Raw genomic sequence first — 26927 nt, forward strand, 5'->3', positions numbered from 1 at the left:
AAGAGAACCCATCAAAATTAAAAGTATTTATTAACAATGGCATCACAGAACATTTCTATACGGATACAGTATGTTATCTCCATTTAAGTGTTAAACTGGCTCAGCAAGTATTTTTAAAATCACAGTTATAAATTAAAACAATCTCAACGCTCACTCTAATGTCTTGTTGTTCACACCATTATACAGTAGTGGTTACTACTAATGCACTGTCAAAGCAGTTTTTCGAGTTTATAGTAACTGAGGTCGTTGTTTAATGGTTGATAGTCCTCAGAAGTGAGAGGTTACCATGGTAACCGTGGACTAAAGTTCTTTGAAAACTGAATATTTGAGAGGATTTATTTAAAGACCCTGAACACAAACAAGATGACAAACCAGCACAAGAGGAACACTAAGTTAGAAATTGAGGATAAGTGACCGGGCACTTTTCAACATAAAATTACTAAAACTAAACTTCACAGCTTTTACTCCAAGTTGTAGTTGTCATATGACAGCCGCTTCAAATGTGTGATACTATCTGAAATAAAATCACAAGATAATGAGAGAAATAATGAATAGTGACATAATAAAGGAATTTAACATTTAACACAGAGATTGGCAGGAAATATCTTACCCAGCACCCACTGCTCCGACAGGATCCTGCTTCCCTCTGGTCTCCTGCCGCTGTACTTTCCGATGCAGATACCTGCCTGTCGAACAGATTTGCAGACTGCTCCTCCACAGAGCTGGATCAGCTCCACCAGACTCTCAGCGGGTGGCTGGGAGTGCCGGGACACAAACATGGCTGGCTGGCCTTGGAACAGGTCTTGCTGGTGTTCCCCGGCAGACAGGTGCCTCTGTAGACGACAGATCTGGGACGAGAAACTGACAGTTAACGATCAGTTTTCAGCGAGGTGCATTTAGGGCACAGTGACACAGAAGCTGTTCATGTTCAGGAGTTAGATGATGATGTCTAAATTCATCCAGAAGCTGCTTAGCTTAGCTAAACAACTGGAAACTGTGTTCAATCCAAAACAATAAAGATCACCCTACCAGCACCTCTAAAACTTCCTCATTAACACATTATATCTGTGTAAAAACAGTAATTTGCTGTTTTACATGCTTACTTACTATGTATTGGCTCGGACCTGTTACTAGGCAACCAGCAGAGTACATTAATGATGGTAGGGACAGTGTGACAGCACAATACTACGACCCTGAAACTGAAGCAGCAACCAAGAGCTTTCAACCAAAATCTATTTTATTATTCACACCTAGAATTTTCCTGCAGTGACATGTCAAAATGTCCCTAGTTGATAATGGTTTAAAGAGTCCCGTCATACCAGTGCTACAAAGCTAACTGGAGAGTGATGGAGCTGTCAGTCAAGTACAGTATGTTGCACACAAAGTCCAGAGAAAGGGTCTAATCTGGTGAAAACACCTGTGTGAGTGGACTACGGGTATGTAGGGGCTTTAACAACTTAGAATATTGAGTTTGTGTTGTGTGGCTTGCAGTGAATTATGAATTTAATTAACATCCTTCTGATTGTTCAATCAACTCCTCAAAACCATTGTGACTGCAATACTTCCTAGCATTCATCGTGGGTTTTCAAGAAACTTTCCTTGTGCGTAGTTCTGGTGAATCAAGGGTTAAGATTGAAACTCTCACGTTTCAAGGATGTGTCTCACATGAGTCACAGGTATTTTCTCTCACAAACATTACAATAATACGGACCATGGACCGCCAACCTGACATATTGATGACAATAAATGTGGCCTCTCTCACTGATGAATATAATAAATGAAGTATTCACTTTAACCCAGAAGAACTTAACTTGTAAGTCACCACAGCAGTAAATTTGAAACTGAGATTCAATACTGAAACTGTCCTGAAGGTGGCTGCTAGAGATACAGCAGAAGCTGTAAGAATGAAAAAAAGCCTCTACAATAAACCGTTAAAGCCAATTTAAACAATAACTAGTTGTATGAGTAAATGTTTCTCGATTCTTGCTCAGTTTATTACATAAAAAATAAAAAAACGTTTGAACAAACTATTCAGCACTATTTCAGTTTACGTGCAAGTTCAAGGAGCATGTGAATCTCTTTGAGGTTGTGTTTCTTCTTCGGTTTGGTGAGTGATGCTCTGAGCACTCTGTATCCAGCAAGGGTCAGTTGCTAAACTGAAGGGGACAATCTGCTCTCTTCTGAAGTTGAATGCCAGGAAACAAGCGTTAATGCTTTTAGTTTTTTGTCAATGTTCACACAGGTAATCAGGGATGGTCAGAGGGTTCAGAGACACGGGTCAAGTTAAGATTAACCCACAGTGTGCACTTTAAAGGCAATGATTGAAGACTATATGTAAGGTATATTATGTGCCAACAGAGGCTTTAAAACTAGGAGGAAAAGTCCAACACAAAAGGGTGACATAAAAAAGACAGCAAGACAAAGTCAATTTGACTATACTGTATATACAGTGCAGTCTGAGTTGTGTTCAACAGCTGTTCGGATTTGCACACATTTAATTTAACATCTAGTTAAAGATAATTAAAGATAATTTTTTTTATGACCCACATCTCTGTATTTATTAAACCGAAGTCTGTCTGTTGCATCTGTCTGTTGCATCTGTCAGTATCACTGCGCTAATTGTTCAAATCTCTAGAGAATGGGTCATAGATGCCAGTAAGCGTTCTCTGATAAACACTCTTGAAATTGTTACAACACGATGCATTGTAAAGTGCCAGCAAATATGTATTTATTCTTCACATGTGAAATTCCACCTCTTTACTCTGACAACCTAATCAATGTCTTTGCAGCCACTAATCTGCATTTCAATTTTTCTTGTGCACGACTCCGGAACAACCAATACCAGGCAAGAATAAACAAACAGCCCTGTGTAGTGAAATACAGTGTGTCTGTGTGATAGTTCAGCAGAAGTCACATCGTCTGCTCGTAGCATGAGATTATGTTCATTTTTCGCTATATGTCTTCATCTGTGCCTTTAACAACTGTTGCCATTCAAATTTTAGTGATTCAGCCTGAACACCTGAAAAAAGTCAGTGTTTTTGGAATGACGGCAAGTCCTTCCTCTTTGGTAATGTTCTTTAAATATGTTGCATTTCCCTTATACAGTGAGTATGACATCAGCCTACTTCCTACAATTCTGTTTTGGTATTTCTATGCAACTGCAGAGGGCAATTCTGAGCTTTTCCTGGCAAGAGAAAAAAGAAAAAAGTTGCAGTTGACACTAAAATGTGGCTATGCCAAAGCTAAATGACTATTCAGGACAAAACATGAAGCACAATATACCCACAGCTATTTTGCAGACTGTTGAAACATGGTTTCTGTCAGGGATTTTACAGTTCGGGCGTCAAGAGTGAAGCTGTTGAATTAATAAGAGCGCGTCTGTGATGGAAGCACATTCCTGCAGCACAAGACACAACATCCTCCTATATCAATGCCTTTTCTGCGTCACACACCTGCACTCTGTTCCCCACTGTGACTGAGAGCCCTCAGACAGACTTCAGCAAAAAAACAAAAAACAGGTTGGGATCATGCTGCAATTAGGGGAAAATACCCTAAACTTCACATTTATGTCTGGCACGATAGTCATTACAACATATACCAGTTTTATAGCTGTATGGAGATATATATATATATATATATATATATATATATATATATATATATATATATATATATATATATATATATATATATATATATATATATATAGAAAAAGTAACCCAGGGGTGATTCATTTTCAGAACCATTTTCTACTAAAAAAGAGCCACAGAAATAGAGCTCACTTGAGTATTTCAGGCATTTTGTGCTAAAAAGGATGTCTGAAAATTCTCCACCCTTTCAACAACATCAGAGCACAACTCAAAATGCCAATGCTACTTTTAATACGTCTGGAAAACATTCCATCCAGAAGAATCTGCATAAGTATTAAGTTTTTGATCATTTACAGTATTTATACTAAGGGACACACTTAAAATGAAATGTGAAGTAGTTCCTCCGTGTGGGATCACATTGTGTCCTGCTATTCCAAGCTAGCGTAGACAGAGTGTAGAAATTTGGGACAGGTTACAGAAAACACTGACAACCACCCACATATTCAAGAGCTGCCATCTCCAATCTAACAGGGTATCCTACGCTTACAATTATTTTTATCAGGGTAAACAGAAACCAATATCCTGATCTGAATAATATGATTCATAATACTTATGACTGAGACAGAGTTCTGCCAAGTACATTTCATCTGAATCTTCTATTCATCTACCATAAAGCAGCAAAAGGTTGGAACTATTTTGTGGTCAGAGAACAGCAAGTGGCAACTTAATTTTGGACTAATAACATTATATGAGACTTTATGGACCCTGAGACCCAAAGGAAGATCTTGGAATTGTGGAATGTTTTATAACATTATGAACTTGTGAAATAAACAGAGGAAATAAGAAAAGAGTCTCAAGAAAAAGGGATAATTAGTAGATTTCTGGGGATTAACCATATAATATAGATTAAGCAGAAACAAAGAACAAAGGAGGACAATATTTGGAATTAATTAATCTTTCCTTTGAATCTCCCATTCAAAGATGCAAGTGTGTTTGTTGTGGACCGGGAAACCTTTTAATGAATGGACACTGCTACTATCACAGCTGCATCCTGAGTAGCTGTTCAACTGGAGAAAAAAAACCCATGTGGGTATTACAGAGGATATAGTGGAACGTGTGTAGTTTTGTGCATCTGCTCCTCTGTGTTGTTAAGTGAGTGAATACTGAAAGGAATCTCCACTTCACTGATCTGCACAGCGGCTGGCTGCAGTGAGGGGGGAGTGGTTTGAACTCACAGCTAATCAGAGGAGCCATGGGCAGCTCAAACAAGTGGTTGGGGGCTTGAAAAAAAGCGAGCACATGCAGTCCGGCACAGTTAACCTAAAGGGAATGACACACTACCTCTAATTCCTGATGGATTTTTCTCCTCCTACCATTGAGAGGTAATAAAAGGAATCTGCAGAATCTCAGGAGGATTGTTTACACTTCGATGCTGCCGGGGAAAGCCATCTAGTCATTAAGAGAAGCTTAAGACAACCTAAAAATCCAAGGAGCTATAATTGTACTAACTTTAATTTGAGGTAAATAGATCTACTATGAAGATGCTCAATGTGGACTTACTAGTTTTAAGTTTCTGCCTTGGTCTGGGGACAGGATACAGTGCTGTTGCTAAGAGACCATATCAGATCCAAAATGGGCCGTGCAGCTACACCTTTCTGCTGCCGGAGCAGGAAAACTGCCAAACCCAAAGCAGCAACTATGCAGTTCAAAAAGATGGACCTGAGGACAACGAGGAGTCGGCTCAGAGGCTGGAACAACTGGAGATCATCATGGAGAACAACACACAGTGGCTGCTGAAGGTAAAGTTGTGTCACACCCGTGATATCACACCAATGCATTAGTTTGTGATATTAATGACTTGATTTAGTGATTTTAGAGTGATCTCAGAGACCATTATGCTGTGTAAGTGGACAACATGTGCTGATGAGCTACACTTCCTCTACACAGGTGTCACTGTAGACATTCATACTTCCTTTCTAATTTTCTGAAAAGGAAAGGTAGCATTTTAAAGAAAAGCATACACCTAGTATGGTGCATTATGTATATTTTTTATGAAACATTGATCAGATTTCCCATGAAAATATGTGTATGATTATCTAATATACTTTATTTAGCATGTGAAACATCGGCACATTTTAACAACAGGAAGGAAAATAAATGTGTTTCTTCTGACTTCCAGGAAAGCTGCTGCCTTTGTTTTTATCCATTGGACAAATGATTCAGGCTCATACCGAACCAAAAGCTCTTTGTTAAGTACCACACTGAAATGAGTAAGGCTTGACCAATAGCACTAAATAAAAGAATGATGAAACTGCTCCACTAAACAAAAGACATAACAAAATCTGTTAAAAATGGACAAAGGAACACAAACAATGCTGTCTAAATGTGTAGTTTTAGAAAGTTGTTTGTCAGAGATGTAACTCATAAACAACCACACACCTTCTTTGAGAATCTATTCTGATTGAAACCAATATAAAAAGATGCCGAGTGTCTGTGACACACTTTCATTCCGTACTAAAAGACAAAGGGTCTGATGACTGACAAAGACTCAACACAGGTGTCCGCATGAGGGATGCATACTTCCCTTTCAGCTTGCTGAGCCATAACTTACTGAAAGAAGTGACCGGCCTCTTGTCTAGCTCCCTCTCTTCTTCCTCCTCGGAGTGTGATTGCTGATTAGAACTATACAAGACGAGCCAGACAAGACAAGAACACCTCACAGCTTGATCACACAATTCTCGTCTTGTAACACAAAACGAGCTCTGATCTGTTCCACACGAGAGCTCAGAGGGCCCAACAGCTCAAGTGCTGCCTCAGTAATCAAAGCCTGCTTAAAACACAAGTGAACATTTTACAGTCCAACAGCAAGGCTGGTGTAGTGACAGGTTGCATATTACTTACAGACACAGAAGCATTGCTGATAAATGATGTGGCTGATAAAACATGAGCTGTTTGTGTCAATGGGGGGGGGGGGGGGGGGGGGGGGGGGGGGAGGACTTGAGCACCTTCACCAAATGACTGTGCACAACAAGATGCATGTGGGAGAAGAGATCTCAGCAGAGGTGTCAAATAATGTAAAACAGAATTGATTTGCAAGAACTATTGCATCCAAATATAATACAGATTATCACTATTATATATGAAACCTTACTACAGCTCTGTATTAACAGAGAGGTAGAATTCATCTTTGTAAATGTCAGGAGGCAAGTGTGCTATGGCCATTATTACCGTAGATAAAACATTAAAAAAGATAAGGTAGCAAGCTTAGAGCAACTGCGTTGAGTGCAACTTTGATTTATTAAAAATGATAAAACAGAGTTCAAATAATAGAGTGCATCGGGTAAAATGTAGCCACTCCATGTTGTTCAAGGTGAACTTAAACAGGAATAAGCAGGTAAAGTAAATAGATGGATTGACAGGAGGATGAAATGTAACATGGAAGTCCCTCACTGAGGTTACAACCCGCTCCTTCACGAGTGGCCTGATTGATCGAAGGAGTTGAGTCACCGGCTGACAACAACTGAGCAAAACAATTTGTTGAGGAACAGTCTTTTGTTCCTGACGCCTTTGAGGCGCACAAAGTAAACAACTGATTTGATCATTGACTGTAAATGTGACATCCTGCCAACATTTCAAATGACAGCCTCCCACCTACCAGACATCCTTTTGTGTCTCCAAGAACATAAACAAACTGGACGTCATGAAAGGAAGACAAATTAAATCAGCACTGATTGCAGATGTTGTTTGTAAAAATATAAAAATTAAAATAGGCTGTTTGGGGTTGCATCGCTGACTGATGAGTAAATAACAAAAGTGATTAGGCAAACTTACTGTTGATGATATTTAACTGACTCTGGTTTCCACTCACACACACATGTCACACCGTCATGAAGGATGTAACTCCTCACTCAACACTTCCATCCTGTTTACGAGTCGTGTGACCCGATTGCCACTCAGGAACACAGGAACACCAAGCAGGAAATAACTTAATGATTGGTCTCGGTCTAAATCTGGCAATACTGTAAGGTAGATAAGGATAAATCTTGTAAAGATGAATCATTTACCTTTTCCCATGCTCATTGTATTCTTCCTATGATTAAGAGGTTTGATATGATAAGTTACATCATACGTGTAAATTGTTTTATCATCTTGAGTCAAGTAGATATGAATAACTTAATGAATTAATTTGTTAAAGAAAACATTACCATTTAGTAATTTTCACTTTTTAAAAATTAATTTAAAGAAGGGTAAAAATATTTGACACCATATGTTAAAAAACCCATGTCATGTGATAGTTCTATTCACCTTTGTCCCTATAGCACTAACGGAACAATGGTGCTTCATCATAAACCTCTAATATATCACCATTAATCTATTGCCAACATAGGTTGTAAATGTACTGTATATTCTCTTGCATGTATAGCATAAAAGTAGTCGAAATTTGATAGCAATACAGATTTTTCCAACCGATAATACCATCGTTATATATTACGTGGAGACCATTGTGCCTTCCACCACGATGTTTCCGTCAGACAGAAGGGACCGTGGTTAACTAATTCAATAAAATGATACGGCTGGTGTGTAAAATAATACAATAATTAAATATGCAAGGCTTCTACTTCATGCTTTAGTTTGAAAATCTGACATTTTGAACACATTCTTTCTTAACTTTCTTTAAGAAGCATGACTACACACAAAATAATAACGCGGTATGTCCATCATCATTAACTGTCAGTACTTAACTCTCAATGAAGCTCAATGAACACTCATAAAAATGTGAGTTCCTGGATTGAGCACCTGAACAACCAGGGTGAATCTGATTCAGAGAAGAAGTGACAAGGACAACTGTGTGTCCAACATTACAGAAACAGATGGCAGTGAGCGACATCAGTCTGTGAACTACCTGTGAATGTAATAGAGGATTGTGCATGCACTACATAACCTCTGGTTAATGATACCAATTAATGACTCCTCAAGCTAATTGTCTTTATCTGTGCTGCAGCTGGAGAACTACATACAGGACAGCATGAAGCAAGACATGGTCCAACTCCAACAGACTGCTGTACACAACCACACGGCTACGATGATTGAAATTGGAACCAACCTGCTGAGTCAAACCGCTGAGCAAACGAGGAAACTGACCAATGTGGAGGCCCAGGTGAGGCTGTGCAACATGCAGCTTTACACACACAGAATGATGTGAACTGAAGTTTACGTATAAGGAGGCGAGGCAACAAAATATAGTATTATGAAAAAGCAGTGCAAGTGTTTGTTAATGAGATGAAAACATGAATATGCTTAACATTCTTTCCAATCGAAGAGGCCAAAGTGTGCTCAGCGATACACCGCATTAAATAATGTCAAAAAAATAAGCGAAGGGAAAAACAGGCATGACTGCGTCAGTTTATTATTGTGGCTACACGTCAATGACCTTATGTGAGCCAACTGTACAGCATTTCCTGTTATTAGCACATTCGTATTCCCACTGAAAGGGTCTATCAGTTTGTCACAATCAGACATCCGTCTGTTCAAAGGCATCAACAGCTCCACTGGAGACAGCTAGGATCCATGTAAACAACCTGCTTTTTGCTGAGTTCAGTTCCTAACTGGGAAATTAGAGGCACGGTCCCCAACCCCCAGAGTGTAGTTCAATACGTCTGTCTGTGAAAGTAGTGGGTTTTGAACGTTTCCCTTGTTCAGGTATGTCTGCTGTATTGGAATTCTTCCCCACTTTTTTCCATTTAGCAGTTTGTTCACTCTAGAGGGGCAAACTGAGCTTGTATTGAACTTGATCCACTAAGACAAAACTTAATATCAAAATTATATTTGACTAATTGCCTGTCTTTCTTTTTTCTAACTTGCTGCAAGTTGCATACTGTACTAAACATAAAAATTGAGAATTTAAAATGCAACGGCGTCATTTCAAAGTAAAATGTCAAACGCAGAACCCAACCAGTTTCCAGTTGTGAGTTAAACTTGGGACCATGCTGCGCACGGTTGTGGAGAAACAAATTGAACCATGGAGGATCTTAAGCCTTTTTTGAGGCTAAAGTGAAGTAAAAAGTGCTAAACATCAGTCTGGAGCATTTAAAAATCTACCGATGGATGAATGGAGGGTTTTACAAAGTATCTCTTGGACAGAGCCCAACTTAACTGCTTCACCTTGTTCTTTTGTTTGAAGGTAATTCATCATTCAACTCGACTTGAGCGCCAACTGCTGGAAAATTCCTTGTCAACCAACAAATTGGAAAAACAACTGATTATCCAAACGAATGACATCAGCAAGCTGAATGACAAAAACAGCTTTCTGGAGAAAAAGGTGGATGAGATGGAGGAGCAGAGGCAGGTGGAGCGGAAGATGCTCCGAGATGAAAAAGAGCAGCTTCAGGCTCTTATACTCAGGCAGACAGCCATCATCGGTGAGTTGGAGCTGCAGCTGCTCAAAGTCTCCTCCAACAACACTGGACTGCAGCGTCAGCAGCAGGAGCTGCTGGACACCGTGAACAACCTCATTCACACCATCTCTGTCAGCTCAGCTCGAGGTGAGTCTGCACTTCAGCTCATCATAACCTCTTTCATGCACTCTTAAGTTTTAGGTGTATATTTGTAACACACAACACACTTGGGAGCTACCATGACAATCACAGTCGGTTGTAGCCACTGAAATCAATGAAACGCCTACGCAAACTAATCCAATCAAAAGGCCCTGTAACAAATGCAACCTATGTTTCATTTGTTAAGCCGTTGTGTGTGTGTTTCTGTGTTATTGTTTTGGATTGCACAAAAGAAAAGTTCACCTAACTTTAATTACCACATGCCTCACGGTAAAAGCAGAAACACTGATGCAATGAATGTGACCTTTTTTTTCCTCAGAAGATGTGAACTTATCAAAGGAGGACAGGTAAACGGCGTACAATTGTGTGTTGTCAAATTAACAAGCATGATTTCTTTCTGCAGAGAGCAAAACTGTCATGATGCAGGACACTCCTACCACCTTCATGGACTGCGCTGCGGTCTTCAAGTCAGGAAACACCCAAAGTGGAGTCTACACTCTCACATTACCCAACACTACAATAGAGGTTAAGGTAAAGTCATTCTGTTAAATTGATTCAGACTAGATGTATTGTTCAGTATTGTGTTTGAAGGCAATGTTCTCAGACTTCCATTAATGACGCATGCTTGAGCTAAAACTGTGATCTCCTTAGAAACTTTTCAGCAAATAAGACTTTGACTTAAATGCTGCATCTCTTCCTTACAAATTAACATTTGGTTTTGACCAACTCAAATACGACGGCATTGTCAAATTACAAATGAGGATGAATTCTTTACAGAGCATTCATTTTGAAGTATCGATTGCAGCAACTCCTTTTACCTTGTGTTTGAAGGCTTTCTGTGACATGGAAACAGAAGGAGGAGGGTGGACCGTACTACAAAAACGCTTTGACGGCCATGTTGACTTTCACCGAACGTGGCAAGAGTACAGAAAGGTAAAAGCAATCGAGAAGAAATTCTTCCCTTAAAATGATACAACCTAGGCTACGGTTTTCATCTCTATTGCACAATACAGTGAGCACTGAAAGTGTTTTAAAAGCCTGGTGAGTCTGCTCTGTAAGAGGCAACTACAAACACGGCTGCTTTTCATGAAAATTATGCAAGCAACATTTTGAAATCACTATAGTTTGCCAACTTTCAAGCACCAGATTTAATATTATATCTAATATTTCTACAAGTGCATCTGAAACTGTGCTTAACATTTGTAATAAAAAAGGGGACTAGATTATTCCCAACAATAAACCAGCACTGTCAACTTCAAGTAGGAGATTAATGGGCCAACACTTTTACAAAAAATAATCTTAAATCCCGACAAAGCAATCATTACAGAGGAAGGCATTCATACACTTTCCTTTATCCCGACCACAATGTTCACCTGGCATACTTTCTTATCAATATCTCAATATGAACGTGAATATGTTTGATTGTTTTGTGTAACTGCTGAAAGTATTTCAAGTATTCTGATTTTAGTTTCAGGAAAAAAAAAACTTTCAGTGGAATAGCAAAGACATGTACACAGTAGTCCTGTCTGTTTGCTGCTTTGCTAAGGGACAAAGCAACCTACAAACAACAAGGTTTAATTGCATTTCTTTTGTGTCCTTTACAGGGGTTTGGAGACCCCTCAGGTGAATTCTGGTTAGGCAATGAGTTTGTCTCCAGACTGACAATTCAACGGTCCAACCATCTCAGGATCCAGCTGAGTGACTGGGAAGGAAACTCTGGATTCTCACAGTACGACCAGTTTTCCCTCGAAGGTGAAGCACAAAATTACAGGTACGTTGTACTGACAACATCAAAGAAGCAAGCGTGTCAGATGCTCGTCTGCAATTCTGTTTGAAGCCAACATTTTATTACGGGCAAAGAAGCTGATCAGCAAATAATGCATCTCCCTGACAACAGTGCTTTTGAAGTGTGCAATCCTGAACACATACCAACAACTGGTGTCAAGGAGCGTAAAGCGCAGCCCAAAACTCAAAGTCTTGAAATTATTATGAAGGAATTAACAACTCTCTTAGTAACAACATTCAGAGGCAACAGTAACAGAGCACACTCTTGAGCACATCAAAAGCATCTCTAAAGCACCATCTTTAGAAGAACTCATGTAGTGTCATGGCCATTTATTTAATTTAGGAATATTTTCCCAAAGCTAAAAACATAATGGCTGTAACTTTCTAATCATATGAATGTGTTCTTGGACCGTATCACACATATGTTTATCACCTGAAACCTACTTTAGAGAAAACAAGCTCATGGTCATAAATGTTGACCTCCGACTACTTTTTTAAAAGCAAAACACATTATAGAAATTCCTCTGGATGGTTCTTTGCTGTATACGACTGGCTACTTCCTGATACTGACATTCTGGCATCAGCCCAAAGAAAATGTAATAAAACTGGTCAGTGTTTGACAAATAGGAAATACATGAAATGTCTTGGATGTCTAACATTCGGGCTGCACATCTTGGCAATAACACAATCTCCAGAAGTCTTTTCTTTTCTGAACCTAAGCTGATTTCAGGAGTGGAATGGATACTTCCTTTGAATTTGACAAACAGACCTTGAAATACTCCAATTCAACACAGTTCTTTTCGGGTCTTAAGTCTACTCGACTATGACCAATTAGGTCTCCAGTTAGTTGGCTCAGTAATTCCAAATAACTCCTACAAAGAAGCTATACATTAAGCACAATGCGAATTCTTCAGGAAAAAATGTAAATAGCATGACAACATATGAAACCACTAAGCTGCTTGTGAAAATCATAAAGAGAACAAAATTGTGATGCAAATAGCACGTACTTTAGTCCTTATGGCAAAACCACAGATCCAGTTCAGTTAGATCCAGCATTAGAGAAGCTATGGCCAAACTGTATAAGTGAGTTGGACGTTGCCTTTTGAGGAACACCAATCACAGACTTCCTCCTCCTTTTCCTTCATTTTTCCTTTTCCATTCTACAGGATACACCTTAAAGGCTTCAGTGGAACAGCAGGCAAAATAAGCAGCATCGGCCAGCCAGGAAGTGATTTCAGTACAAAGGATGCCGACAACGACAAATGTGTTTGCAAATGTTCACAACTGACAACAGGGGGTAAGAAACACAATTGTAACTTGTGCTTTTGAATATTTGTGCTTGTCAGGAAAATACAAATATCAGGATTTGTGTGGAACAAATTTCCACCCACACAAATCTTGGCACTTGCCACAGAAATCTTCAAGGGCATTTTAAGGGCTCCCGTACTTTTGTGGTCAGGTCAAAGAGCACAATTAGCTCAGAGTTAATCACTGATCAACTCATTGGGGAATTTAGCCCCTACAATGGCTGACATTAATAGCCTGGGAACAGAGCTTTCCCTTCTCTCCTCTTGGGACTTAAAGGACCTCCTCCATTCCCTTGAAAGTGACTCTGCTGCCAGAAGTTTGTCTCTAACCCTCTCCCTTTTTTCCCATGAGAGACCCCTCACAGGAGACTCCATATGCACATTATGCTCAATGGTGACTGAGTGGCACTGACCCAGTGAAAAGAGTAAAGCAGGATCTGCCATTACAAACATGAAGCTGCCTGTTTTGAATGAACTAAAGTTGTAATGAATGTACTGAAGCTGTAAGAACATTAATAATGTCAAACCATATTTTGAACCCTATTCATTGTATATTTTTGACTGAAATATTAGGTTTCTTGATCGCTGATTACAGACATACATGCTATTCCTATGGACTACATATGACAACCCAGTTATTACTGCTGAGCAAAACACAGAATCCAGAGTCTTAAAGATATAAACCAAGTTATCAGTCAGTCTCTTCCTAGCACACACTGATACAAAAGGGTGTGTGTCCACGATAAGTGACAAGAGCAGTAGCAATTTTACTGTCACATCCAATTAGATGCTGCCAAATGTGAATTAGCTGCCTTGACACCATGACACTTACAGAAGAGTGTGTACTGCCACTTTTTTCACAAGAGGCTTCCAGCTGCTCGTGTGATGCCAAATTAAGGATTAAGTTACAGCTGCAAGTGCAAAGTGAATAGTGCATTAATGCTGTTCATTAAATAGAAGCCAAATAACCGCTTTATTAAATATGTATTTAATGCTTGTTTGTTCTTTGAAATCTCAATTACTCATATATGGAGTAGATACTAAAGCTTTTTAAACTCAAGGCTTCAGGTTTTACAAGTGTAGGCAAGTCTGCAGATGGCACAGTTTACAAAGCCGGCATACGTCTACTATTTTAATTTGTTTGAGTTTGCTACAAGTTTAAGTTAAGATGGTTTAATTCTAAAAAGGAGCTTTACAGTTTGTAATATATGAGTACATTCTATAGCTTTGCCCTGTGACCATGAAACATTTAGACACGAGTCGCGTATGAAAGAGCCCACCAAACTCGGCCTTCCTTAAAACCGGTCACTGTATCACACTGTAGAAAAGACTGCAAACACCATCCCTGTCCCGCACAGAGTTGCTTGCATTATCCTCTTTAACAACATATACATTTAACACATTTTGTTTTAATGTTCTAGGTTGGTGGTTTGATGCCTGCGGTCCGTCCAATTTGAATGGGATGTATTACCAGCAAGGCCAAAACTCAAATCGCTTCAATGGAATCAAATGGTACTACTGGAAAGGCTCGGGCTACTCACTGAAGTCCACGACAATGATGATCAGACCAGCAGACTTCTCAGGTTCCCATTGAACCGTCACTCTCAGAATAAACAAACCGGGTGAGAAATTATGTCTGACAAACAGCAACATACAACACAACCAAAAATAAGAAGTATCAAGTAAACCAAAGCACTTCATGAACATATTTTACATACTTTTGGAAAAAGACATATTTTGTGCATTTTTATGTTTAATAATTTAAATCAAATGGGTTGTTGCAAGAAATTGTTACATATGGACTGTCAAAATGACAAATAGCTATAGTGAAACTATGTATGACTGTGGTATGTATAGATTACTATGGGTATAGTAATTACACTGGGAAATCTAGCTCATCAAACAGAAGATTAAAATGTGACATAATGAAATGGATGATGATTTTTATTTAGTTCAATCATCATCCATTTCATTGTTTTGAATAACAGCTGCCTATGTCATTGTAAAAAAAGGACACTATGGTACAACATGCAGATGTCGTACCATAGTCTAAAATGAAAATGTAAAAAATGCCACAGAAAATGTTTCTCTACAGATAATGTTGTTTTTCTGAGAATGTATGTACATTTGTTGTTTAATTTATATGTAGATTTATAAGAAGTTTTATATTTAACATTGTATACGAGGGAAATTCAAGTCCTAGCTAGTTAACAATTTCATTGCACATTCACACTAGGAGGAATTCTTTTGATATAATTCTGCAGTACCTTTCCACATGCTCATACATGACGATTCTCTTTTCGCAGTATTTTGGGAATGTATTTCTTTATTTATGTTATGTTTCTTTTGAAGCTTCAACAAGCAACATTTATGATAAATCTGTGATAGTAAGGAAGCTACATTTCTGAATTATTTGTAATGCTCTACCAGCTGTTATGTAGTTGAACATTAAACACAAGGCAGAGAGCTTAAGACATAAGCCTCAACTCTAAACTCCTTTCCCACAACAGTCCTGTTCTACACTTTAACAATGCACAGCCTGGTGAATGCACAATTGCCAGAGCACCACATATTGTTCAGTAATGTCTATTTTCAAGAACAAAATAAAAATTCTAAATGTTCAAAAGTTTCATTTCTTGTCATTGCTTTTAGGTCACTAAAACAGTTCACCTACACATTTCACATGTAATCCCCACATTTTAAGAAGAGTGCAATAGGCATAGCTAATAGTGGGCAATGTGGATAATATCCTTTATCACAGTTCATGTGATTTAGATTTATGCAGCGTTGTGACAGTCAATTGGGGTTCAATGGGAATGTCTTGTTTTTGGCTAATTCAGCAAACTAGATACCTGAAAAATCAAGGAACAGTACTACATCAGATTAATCCAATACAGCTGTAAATTAGTCTTGATCATTGGTAACATTGGTAACATGTAGGTGTTGGTCCTTTTATTTTTTACTAATTGTATCTTTATTTGAACAGAAGCATTTAATATGTCTTTATTTATCCATGATGGTCCCATTGAGATGTAAATAAAAATTCACTGTGAAAATTGTCTGTTTAAACTGTAGTTTCTAAAGTATTGCAACCGAAGGGAACATCGCGGTCCACAGGCTACAGAAACTAGATAAAAAAAGAAAGGTTGCCAACCGCTGGGTGTGCAGTAAGAGCAAAGGAATGATAAACGGCCGCAGGGACATGCAATTTAAAGAAGGAAAATGTGTTGACATGCCTTCATACCCAACGTCTACACTCGTGGTAGCAGGAGCCGACAGAGATTCATGAATGACGAGTTCAGGAAGAGGCAACATTCACAGTTCACACAGGATGCTTCAGGAAAAACAAGCCAACTGAAAATGGATGACTGGCAATGAAAATGTGTAGGTTTCCATCCAACTCCTTGGCTTTAGTTTTACGAGCCTTTATTAGTTTTGAGTATCCAAAAGGGGCATTGCAAATATAATTTATACTGTATTTGGGGCGACTATGGGTCAGTGGTTAGCATGCCCGTCTTTCAATCAAGGGGTTGGTAGTTCAATCCCCGCCCTAGTCGATGTGTCCTTGAGCAAGACACTTAACCCTGCATTGCTCCCCGTAGCTGTGTCTACGGTGTATAATGTAAAGTGTCTTTGAGTATCTTGAAAAGCACTATATAAATTAAATGGATTATTATTATTATTATTATTATGATTGATACACAGAAAAAAATATAATTAGAAAACTTACATTTTATTTTTTAATTTAAAAGAAACCTGTAAAAGAAGTTTATTAAAGTGAAGCGTGGATCTAAGCTTTGCACTGCAGTCCAGGACTAAATAATACTTAATTAATATAGTTAATACTAATAATTGACATACAATATTAAATCTACAGGCTTCTACATGATTTCTTTCACATTCAGAATGTAATATAAAGGCAAAGGCATAAAGAACCTTATTATCTGTTAATTTAATGTCATATAATATTAATTAAAAACTTTGATTAGTGCCATGAAATAAAAGTATGAAATTAAATGTATCTGGGAAAACATAATGAAGGTTAATGCTGGCAGTACTCGTGTGTTAGACACTTTTACTGTCTTACTAAAGTAGAATTGGTTCTCACCTGTGCTGCAGGAAATTGGTCTGAAAGTTCATATGGTTCCTCTGGAATCCACTGCCTTTGCTCCAAGCACCACAGGATCTACTCCGGAGAAATGTAAACACAAGATAGTAAGACACTTAATTATCATTTTAAATACTATCATATAATGGCTTAAAAACACATACAAACTACACACCCATTCAAATGACAGGATCCAGCAGCCACGAGCTATGCCCAACAGAATATTGAGGGTCCGCCGGTGACCCCCAGACACAACATGAGTTGTGCTCTCACAAACTCGGTCAACGATTGAAAAACCACCCAGTGCCGTCACCACCTGAACCAACGTGTTCTGCTTCCTACAAGAGGTGAACAGAGTAGAAGGCATCCAACATAAATGCTTAAACAAGATGTAGTTTTTTACCTGCTTTCTCACCAATGCATTCAAACTGTCGTGAGCAATCTATGGCTGTTGACATGTATCTTAAGACCAACAGTTTGAAATGTTTGTACTTACTCAGTGGGCATGCTTGTCATGACCAATGTTTTCATAGCCTGAAACAAAGATAAATACACAACACTTATGACAGGATAAAACAATTTCTTAACCAAATGTATCTTTACCTTATGATCATGAAAACTTTTATGAACTGATATTGTGTAAATCAAATTAAACCCGTATGCAATATGCTCTTAATGATAAATGAGTCTGTGTTCAATGCTTTCACACCTATCTTATTTTTGGGAAGTAGTTCTTAGGCTCTAGTGTGTTCCCCGTTGTCTGGTGTAGGTAAACAAGTAAACATATGTGGAACAGATTTGGCTAGATTGTTTTCTCGGCTTGTGTTTGTAGGACTGAAATCTGTGAACTTTATGTAGATAAAATCTATACTTTAAACTAGCCATAACACTACCATTGATAACACAGTATCTATTAATAAAAAAAGGCCTCAAAGACACTGGGAAATGTAATGCATGTCTGTTTCTTGTGGGTGTAAGTATTGTGAGCTAGTTTGTTGAACGATACAGAACTGAACAGGTACAATTATAAGGATTCACCAGCCAAACAGGCCGTGCACTTTCAACAACCCTGCCGGATGTATAACTACGTAGAGACCAAAAAGGAAATCAAACACCAAGGCCATGAGTGGAGAAAAACATATTCAGAGCCACCGAAACGGAACTGTAAATGTGTAGCCTGAGGACAGTGGTCCATCCAGCCTCTACTTTGGCCCCAAAACAGCGAGCCATCATCGAAACAAACACCTGAGGAGCAGATACAGACCACCGGGCGCTTCCTGCCACACTGATATATACTGATATCTGGTCCCCCAGCTGGAAGTTAGGGTTAAGGCCTGCTGCACACAGTGGTGCCAAAACGGTCCAACGGTCCCTCCCACACCATCATCACATTGTCCCAGATAAGCCAGTTGGGAAGTCATTGAGGTGGTTACCATCACCCCGTGGCTGCTACTCCTCGGTTGTCCTGACAGAAGTTTTCTTCAAAAGGATGTTTTGATAGTTCACTTTGTTAATGGTCTCTTCTAACACCTCAGAAATGCCAAAAGCTGACAAGAAAATCTGCTCATTTTTGGGTCTTTCAAACTAAGTCAAACAACTCAAAACATGGGCAGCTATTCTAAAGCTATCCTCAAAGGGGACTTTGGCAGCAAAACAAAAAACACAGGCATTGAAAAATGAGTTGGACATTACGAGCCTCTGACAAAGAGCTGGTGTGAACTGCAGCACAAGCGCTACCAGCACAAATGAAGGAAATCTTTACTATGAGTGAGTCTCCATGAGGGCTGCTGAAATGGGCCTAAGAGAGATGAGGATACTGAGTCTCTGCAAAGATTGAGGTCATTTGAAGCTGTGAGAGACAATAAAAAATAAAATTAAACATATTTAAAAAATCCAAATAACCACTTGTAACAACTGAAGATCACCTTGCATTGAGAAATACAATGGAGACACACATGATCAGATAACATGCTTTGTCAACTCAGTCAAAGCAACTTCTTCTGACTCTTGGCTATTTCAGAAGGAATATTACGCTCAAAAGGATTTATGAAAAACACTGACTTTATTTAAATAAATCATAATTAGGTTGAGAGGATTGAGAGTAGAGAGATGGAATTGGGAGAGTGATGGGAAATAACATCAAAATGAGCCTAAATAATGTTAATATTTGCATTAAATGCATGTAATCTACCAGCTTTAGATTTCAATGTTTTCAGAGTTACTTTTTTTGTTTTTGTTTTTACTCTAACCATTTCAATGGCTTCAGCCCATTTGCTTGCTGTTTATACAATTCCTGTTCTCAAAGTCGAGCAACAGGAATTGCATCATTGCGCTTTCAAAGACCGGTGAGCCCTGCAGGTGTGACCTCCAACAGCTATGATGGATGTGCTTTCTGATACCGCCTCACATTAGAACATTAATCTATTATCAGGATCTTTACAGAACTACATAACAACTATCATCATCGCTGTAATCAGGCTACAAAAAAGTCACCCCATGACAGATCTCTGGGGGAGATGACGTCATGTTTGGCTTTGTTTCAACTAAAGCTTGTTGAGGTTACCAGCGTAACGAAAACAGAGTCCAGGTGCATTTCACAAGCAAGGAAGTTGTACGCTACCATCAGAGGCAAAACACAGGAAGCCCTCCGGACCAGACAGAACCTCTTGACTAGCTGCGTCAAACGCCTACAGCTATGGAAGTGTGTGACCAAATGGAGGAAATACTTAAAAAAGAATGACACACTACTGATGTTTCGCTTACTTCCCGGACTTCCTAAATTACAGAAAACCATGAACGTCAGGAATTTTGTCAAATTCTGCAGCTGCAAAAGATTCTGAGGATAAATGAAGTAGAACCCAAGTCAATTAAGAAAGTGTGAAAAACACAAACAAATTGTATCTAGGTCAAAGTGAACCACCTGCCAACATCAAAACGGTTGACGAAAGTATGTACATGACTAAATGGGAGATATTTAATTAAAATTGTGCAATCCCATGTTGCAACAGTATCTTTAATGAATCAGTAAGTGTCCCACTAGTGACTTATACTCAGATCATCCTGTTGTTGCAGTCCCACAAGGAAATGTACATCAATACATTTTTTTTAGGTAAATTTCCTGATTCTTTCCAAAAGAAATCTTGAAATTCAATCATCAGAATGAATACTTAAGACTAAAAACAATCATGATGTCCTCTTACCTTTGTTTGGTTAACCATATTCTGAAAACTAAAGCTGGCTTTTTTATTGTGATATTCTTCTTTGCCTTCTGTTAAACCAGCTGCAACTGTACGCACATTTCCTCCACCTACATTTGAAAACAAGAAAAACAATTGAAAACAGTGGGGGGGCGGGGGTTCACTCAAGCTATCACACCGCAGTCACTGTCTTGTGTGTATGTTGATCTCTCATCTCTTCATTACATCTGCCTTAAAACGTAAAATGCATATTTAAACTACTTACTACCACTTCACTACTAACAGATAAGTAACACACGACTCACTTCAATTTATTAGGATTAAACACATTAAAATCATTCATTATTTTAAAGAATAAAGTTAACTCTTGACATATTCTCAGGTCTCGATGTGTTTTAAGATAAAAACATCTTTTTGATAAGATATTCGTGGTCGAATTTGACACTAAATCACAGGTTGTTTAAACATCAAATCTCAGTTGTTCATGTGTTCTGATACAGTAAGCCTCTTTTACATCAGAAATGTAATCAAAAAGTCTTAGATTGTAATAACGATCCATTGACAGTCAGGTCTGATTTTCCACCGCTAACTCTCTCCAGTTTCAAAACGACTTATACTGTTCAGAATCTTGGAGAGCTAAACCCATCTATCAAATACTGATAAACAAATGCACCGGCAGATAAAGCTTAGAATTCGCCTAATTTGCATGTCTTTGTATTGTTAGAGGAAACAGAGACAAATGGGAGAACATGTCTCAAACTCTGTATTAAACCAAATTCATAATCTTAATTACAAATTAAGTCTTGAAAAGACAAAAACATAAAGAATATTACGAGAATATTCATATGAAAAGGCCTCATTTAGTTACATTGAAGTGTTTTCTTTATTATTCTTTTTAAAATGTCACATCCAGAAATAAATCCTCAGAAAATTAGCTGAATTAAATCTGTAATCCTTGAAATAATAATCATGTTGCAAACCTTTTGAAACTACAAACAAATCCCAAGGATTACAAACATCCACCATTGTGAATGTTAAAACACCATTAGTAATTATTTGTTTTGTTCAGTTCATAATGAAGATAGAGATAATCATTAATATACACTTTCTAGCCTTACTACTCACATTCAAAGGTATGAGAAATGACATTGACAGAGTTTTTCTGCAGCTCCGACATTGTGTCAGCCTCTGTTGACATTGTTGGTGGTACTGATGTTGTTCTCTGTTTCTTGGCATCACTTGTAGTTGTGCTGGTGAAGGGCAAGGTGCTTTGTCTCCGCCTTTTGACCACGAGTGTAAGATCGGCACCTGGAGTCTCCAACGCAGGCAGAGATTCTTTAGCATCCTTTTGTGGATGATTTTGGGGCTTACTGCTTGCATAAGACTGCTGACTTGTTTCTAGTATCCTCATTTTTTTACTCTTAGTTTCAGATCCAATACTTCTTCTTATTTGTCTCTTCTTTGGGACAGGGTTCAACTCAAAAGGAATCTGAATGTCTCTCTCCGCAGGCAGATTAGGCAAAGGAGGTCTTTTTAATCTAGGGTGGTGGTTGGCAGGGGAAAAATAGTCCTCAAACACATCATCAGCTCCGTCAGTGGAACCTGAGGCAATACTTTTAGAGTCACTGGATATAGTGAAAGATCGCCTGACTTGTTTAGGTTTATTCTGTAACGGGGAAGCAGTTTCTTTTGATAGTTTAACTGCACCATCACCTAATTTGGCTGGTGATGAGAAGCAGCTAGAAGAGTTTGCAGGTTCAGAACAAAAATGTGTCTTAGTCTCTGTGAAGGATTTAGCAGTTTTCATTTTTGCCTTTCCCTTGTCAGTTTTGTTTGGTGATGGACTAGAGGGTTTTATCTCCGATTTACTTTTTTCTTTATGAAAGTTCTTGCTGTTGCGAGATCTCCTATCGTTAGAGGGACTTTCTGATAAACTTCCGGAGTTTAGATGTTTTCTGACTGAGGTCATTCGAGACTTTTTTGGTCTAGTCGCTTCTTCGTCCTGAAAGTCTTGACATTTGACATGACTTGAAGTCTGTTTTGGCGCATCCTGGCAGGGTGAGAGCCACGGCTTTTTGGAGTCTTTCCTGTGGCGTTGTTCAGGAGTGTCATGGTCAATTACATCAATTTGCCTTCTCCCTTCTTCCTTATCAGGTGAGTAAGCAGGTTCAGCAACAGAAGCACTGGAATCATCATCCGACTGGTCATCTATATTCAGAAAAAAGATAAGGATATTGCGCATTGTTTAGCTACTTTCTGTTGCTAGTTTTTTTTTTTCAGCCAGTGTGTAGCTGGATTTATAATTGTTCTCAATGACCTGGGCTGCCCCCCTTAGTCGACTAGTCGATCGTATCGGTCTTAGTTGACTGAGATGTCTTTAGTCAATTAGCTGTTGTTGACTTATTTCCAAGAAACTAATGGGCACATCTCTGGTAAACACAAGATTTCAAGTGGTGCTTTTGTGGGAATTTTTGTTGTTTGAGATCTGTTGTATAAATTAAATAGTGGATTAGCCAACATGAGTGTTAGTTAGTCAACTAAGAATCTATTAAGTCAAGGACAGCCCTATCCAGGACCCTTACTATATAAAACCACAGGCAGCGGCTCCTGCTTCACATTGTTCTTCACTTCACAAATTGCGGAGTGTGAAAGGCAACAAGAGGCTGAGGAGGAGCTGTTCACATAGGAAGTTAAAGAGACCACACACAAAAACGCTCGGTGCTGTCATACTATGTTCTAAAGTGTTTCAATGTAATTTCTTTACTGTTTTCATTCACATCAATGTTGATGTTATGCACACAAACAGAGATTCAACCTCAAGAAGCATTTGCCCAGGTACAAGCGCTATCTTGGATTTCAACACATTACAATTTTCCATTGATCAGTAACACCAAAATATTCTTACACATGAATTTGAGGATGGTTGGTGTGCACCCAAGAGAAGGCTTCGACCCAGTGGTTGAGCAGGATTCAACCATTTGTGAAGCTGAAAGATAGAAAATGTATCTGGGAATGTCTGGGGTTTGGCATTTGTCAGTTCATCATCCAGTACAACTGATGCTGTTCTTACCTGTGGGTGAGAGGTTTTCCCGTTTCTCTTTCATGTCTTTCAAACGCTGTGCCATATAATCTGATCTTTTCAATGCAGGGCTATAGACTATTCCATTCTCCTCATCAATAATGATGGGTGACACGTCTGTAACTGTGGGAAAAAACAAATCAATGGATGTAGTTTGTTATTTAACATTTTCTTTTATAAGTTTCTAAAAGTGTTATAATCTCTTACCAAGAGGTTGTTTTGGAGCTATGTCTTTCATCATTTTATCTAATTTTTTCCTCATGCGTCTGTCGTTTTCAGGTGTCCTCTCTGGAGAATCTTTTGGCTGCATGCAACGATGCTACGTGAATCAAACACACAAAAAAGGATTTTTGAATAAGGAGGAAAATAAATGCATATTTGAATACTTTCAAAGAAATAAAGCATTATATCTTGTATCGTGTATGAAGAAAATACTCAAAAATCAGCACAAACTATGGCTCAACAGTGATTTACAATAACAGCTTGAACTTAAACATAAAGACCTCATGTACGTCTGACTCTACTCACTCTTTTGTTCTTCAACATAAGATTGCTTTCATCATTATAGGCTGGATACAACTCTTCATCCACACGAACACCGTCATCGTAACATCTAGATATAATTTACCAAAAATAAGCCACATTATTGTTTAAGTAATGGTTGACAACAATATCATGGAACACTTCATCAAAATACAGTGAGAAATATCATAGAATTGTTGAAGCTGTCTCTCAGCGTCATTCTTACCTGCCTACCCAGAGAACAGAGACAAGCCTCATATCCCCTTTCTTGGCTTTCCTCCATGTAGCCAGGTGACCGTTGTTGAAGACGACATGTGTGACTTGTTTATTGAATGTTTTTGATACCTGTGAAATCCAAGGCATTTACATTTTGCAAAGTGCACATGTCAATTTTCTGAAAACAATCAATGGCTTGCAATATCGTGTTAATGTGTATATGTGCCCTGCAGACTCACCTGAGCTCCCATTTCTTGCAGCTGCTGAACAAATGGTTGAGAATAGTTTGCTGTTTTGTCTGATGACCACACATCAACATAGACAACGACATCTGCAAACATATTGAACAGAGTTATAAAATTACACAATAAACAATTAAGTTAAAATTAGCCTCAGATTAACTGCAGTAAAACTAAGACGATGTACAATACCTTTAAGAACTGAACCGTTGTTGCTTGTGGTCATTACTGGTCTCTTTAGCTTCACCTACACAAAACCAATGAAGACACTTTTTGAGTTTGATGCTGACTAAACCAATTGGGGTCAACAACGCAAAAACAAAACATGACAGTTCAAGCAGTGTCACTCAGGGTTGCAACTCTGGATTAATTTCACTTTAGTCAGTCCATTAATTATACTTTTGAGCATCTGAATTAGTCTAACAAGTGGAATAAGTATTGCCAAAGCCGAAAGGCAAAAGTGATACTGTTGAAATATGTCTGACCATGTTTTTTACGACAGAGGCTGCAACGACCGGTCTAATGACCCCTATCTGCATCATTAAAATACATTATTTAGGTACAGTGGTCTATTGTAAACCCTGACTGAAACGCAGTGATTAACTCTAATGTTTAGAAGCTATTCAAACAACCGAACGTTAGCAACGTAGTTCGCGTAGAATCGTGAATTGAAGTTATCAAACGAATGGATTAACCAACTATAGACAGCCTATGTCACGTTAGTAACTGAAACGTTATGCATGTAACGTTAAAGCACACATCTTTAACAACATCCTTAACGTTAGATATCTAAATGTATCGCATAGAAAGTAGTAATATAACAGTTGATGCTGTCTTCCGTTAGTTTTCGCTACGTTTTGATGCTAAAGTGACGAGCTAACCAACTTGTTTTACGCTGGTGTGGCTAATACTTCCGCAATATGGTGACACACATATTACACGTACGTTTTACTAGCAGCAGGACAAAGGCAGGAATACAGTATTTTTCAACAATTTCCGTACACTTACTTTATGTCACCGTGACAAAGACTCCAACAATAATACCTAACTTACAGTGTACATAGTTCGCGCGTGCAGTTTGTGACGCAATGCATTCTGGGACATGAGCTATCATTGGCTCAGCGCTAACAAACGTCACTTCCAGCCCAGAAGCGATGGTACAGGGAACAAGATAGTATCCTTGAGAAGGGCCCTTTAGAAGTCTACTTTAAACCTACATATGATAACATACAACACTTTTAGGAGTACTATTCTGGTATTACTTGTCTATCTTGATCGACAACCGCACTAAAATTGGTGGAACATTATTATTATAGGCGTTAAGCATCAATTAGTTGTGTTATGTATTCCAGTCAAAAGTTCATAGGACAATGGTGTGTAGCCTGTTTTTCATGTTCCATAACCTCCTGTCACACATTTAAACCAGTCACACCCATGAAAATGTTTTTGTAGGTGACATTTTACATGTAAAGCACAGTGCTGGGTTAGGAATATGTCAACTGCACTGAAACAGTGTCATCTCAAGCAGACGTGACTCTCCTGGATAGAGGTTGACCTTGTTGAATATGATTCCATGCAGAACTAAAGGTTACCTTTTCAAATTATTTAGTGTTCAGGTGGAAGTTGATGTAAACCATCAAACACAGCCTGTTGTTCATCTGTTGTCCTTGTCTTAAATACTCAAACATATGTCAAAAAACTATAATAACCTCAACAGACATCTCATTGTCTTTGCAGACACCGACAAGTCAAACAATATACAAAATACAGTATACAATTTGCATTTGACAGTCTTAACAGTTTGGATAGCTACATTGTTTTGGAAGACAACCTTTATCCAATCAAGCTTTAACTAAATATAATTTGTGTTTTTTGCCACGCAGAAAGAACAATATATCTTATGTTGTACAAAGAAGAGAATAAGGTATTTGAGGTAGTAGTTAAAAAAGATTTGCTAATAATATATTCAGCATTTAGTTTCACTGATTTGATTATTGGACCACATGCCAGCACTGGCCTACAGTCTCACATAATTTAAATGCAATTAAAAGCCAAGTGTAAACACATTTGGTATTATTGTTTTATTTTTTTATTGAACTCATCTAAAGCAAATTTATAATTTAACACTGTTATAAACTGTTACATTTTACCTTTATGAGTCACATTATTTACAAAAATCACACATTAATTTACTGTCATAAATACAAGAACAAATACAATTTCAGAAATAAAACAGAAGCACCACAAAAAACAACATACAGGAAAGTTTTTTTGGTCCACCACAAGCCTTGAGAACAACTTCGGTCTCTGTAATTCCACTTGAGGGATGA

General features: G+C 38.3%; 2 protein-coding genes across 6 annotated transcripts; one reads left to right on the forward strand and one right to left on the reverse strand.

The window, feature by feature from the left end:
* Positions 1-11: 11 nt before the first annotated feature.
* On the reverse strand, positions 12-25702 carry mcph1 (microcephalin 1). Of its 4 annotated transcripts, none has more exons than XM_034551276.1 (15): positions 25606-25702; positions 24790-24844; positions 24598-24689; positions 24369-24487; positions 24149-24233; positions 23828-23939; positions 23612-23743; positions 23447-23527; positions 21667-22749; positions 20545-20651; positions 17841-17878; positions 17520-17682; positions 17345-17422; positions 611-848; positions 12-510 (listed from the first exon to the last, which is right to left on the reverse strand). In XM_034551276.1, exons 2-15 carry the CDS (start codon positions 24821-24823, stop codon positions 497-499), a joined length of 2376 nt encoding a protein of 791 aa, XP_034407167.1. In that variant the 5' UTR covers positions 24824-24844; positions 25606-25702; the 3' UTR covers positions 12-496. The 4 variants fall into 4 exon arrangements, with proteins under 4 accessions (XP_034407167.1, XP_034407166.1, XP_034407168.1 ...); XM_034551275.1 differs by having other exon boundaries at positions 12-514; XM_034551277.1 differs by lacking the exon at positions 23447-23527 and having other exon boundaries at positions 12-514.
* angpt2a (angiopoietin 2a) lies at positions 4754-16234 on the forward strand. Of its 2 annotated transcripts, XM_034551281.1 has the most exons (9): positions 4860-4972; positions 5184-5389; positions 8593-8748; positions 9772-10132; positions 10548-10675; positions 10976-11077; positions 11749-11915; positions 13096-13226; positions 14658-15456. In XM_034551281.1, the coding sequence occupies exons 2-9, from the start codon at positions 5360-5362 to the stop codon at positions 14828-14830; spliced, it is 1248 nt and encodes a 415-aa protein (XP_034407172.1). In that variant the 5' UTR covers positions 4860-4972; positions 5184-5359; the 3' UTR covers positions 14831-15456. The 2 variants fall into 2 exon arrangements, with proteins under 2 accessions (XP_034407170.1, XP_034407172.1); XM_034551279.1 differs by having other exon boundaries at positions 4754-5389; positions 14658-16234.
* Positions 25703-26927: the final 1225 nt, after the last annotated feature.

This window comes from Cyclopterus lumpus, chromosome 15, assembly GCF_009769545.1.
Source record: "Cyclopterus lumpus isolate fCycLum1 chromosome 15, fCycLum1.pri, whole genome shotgun sequence".
NCBI classification, from domain to species: domain Eukaryota; kingdom Metazoa; phylum Chordata; class Actinopteri; order Perciformes; family Cyclopteridae; genus Cyclopterus; species Cyclopterus lumpus.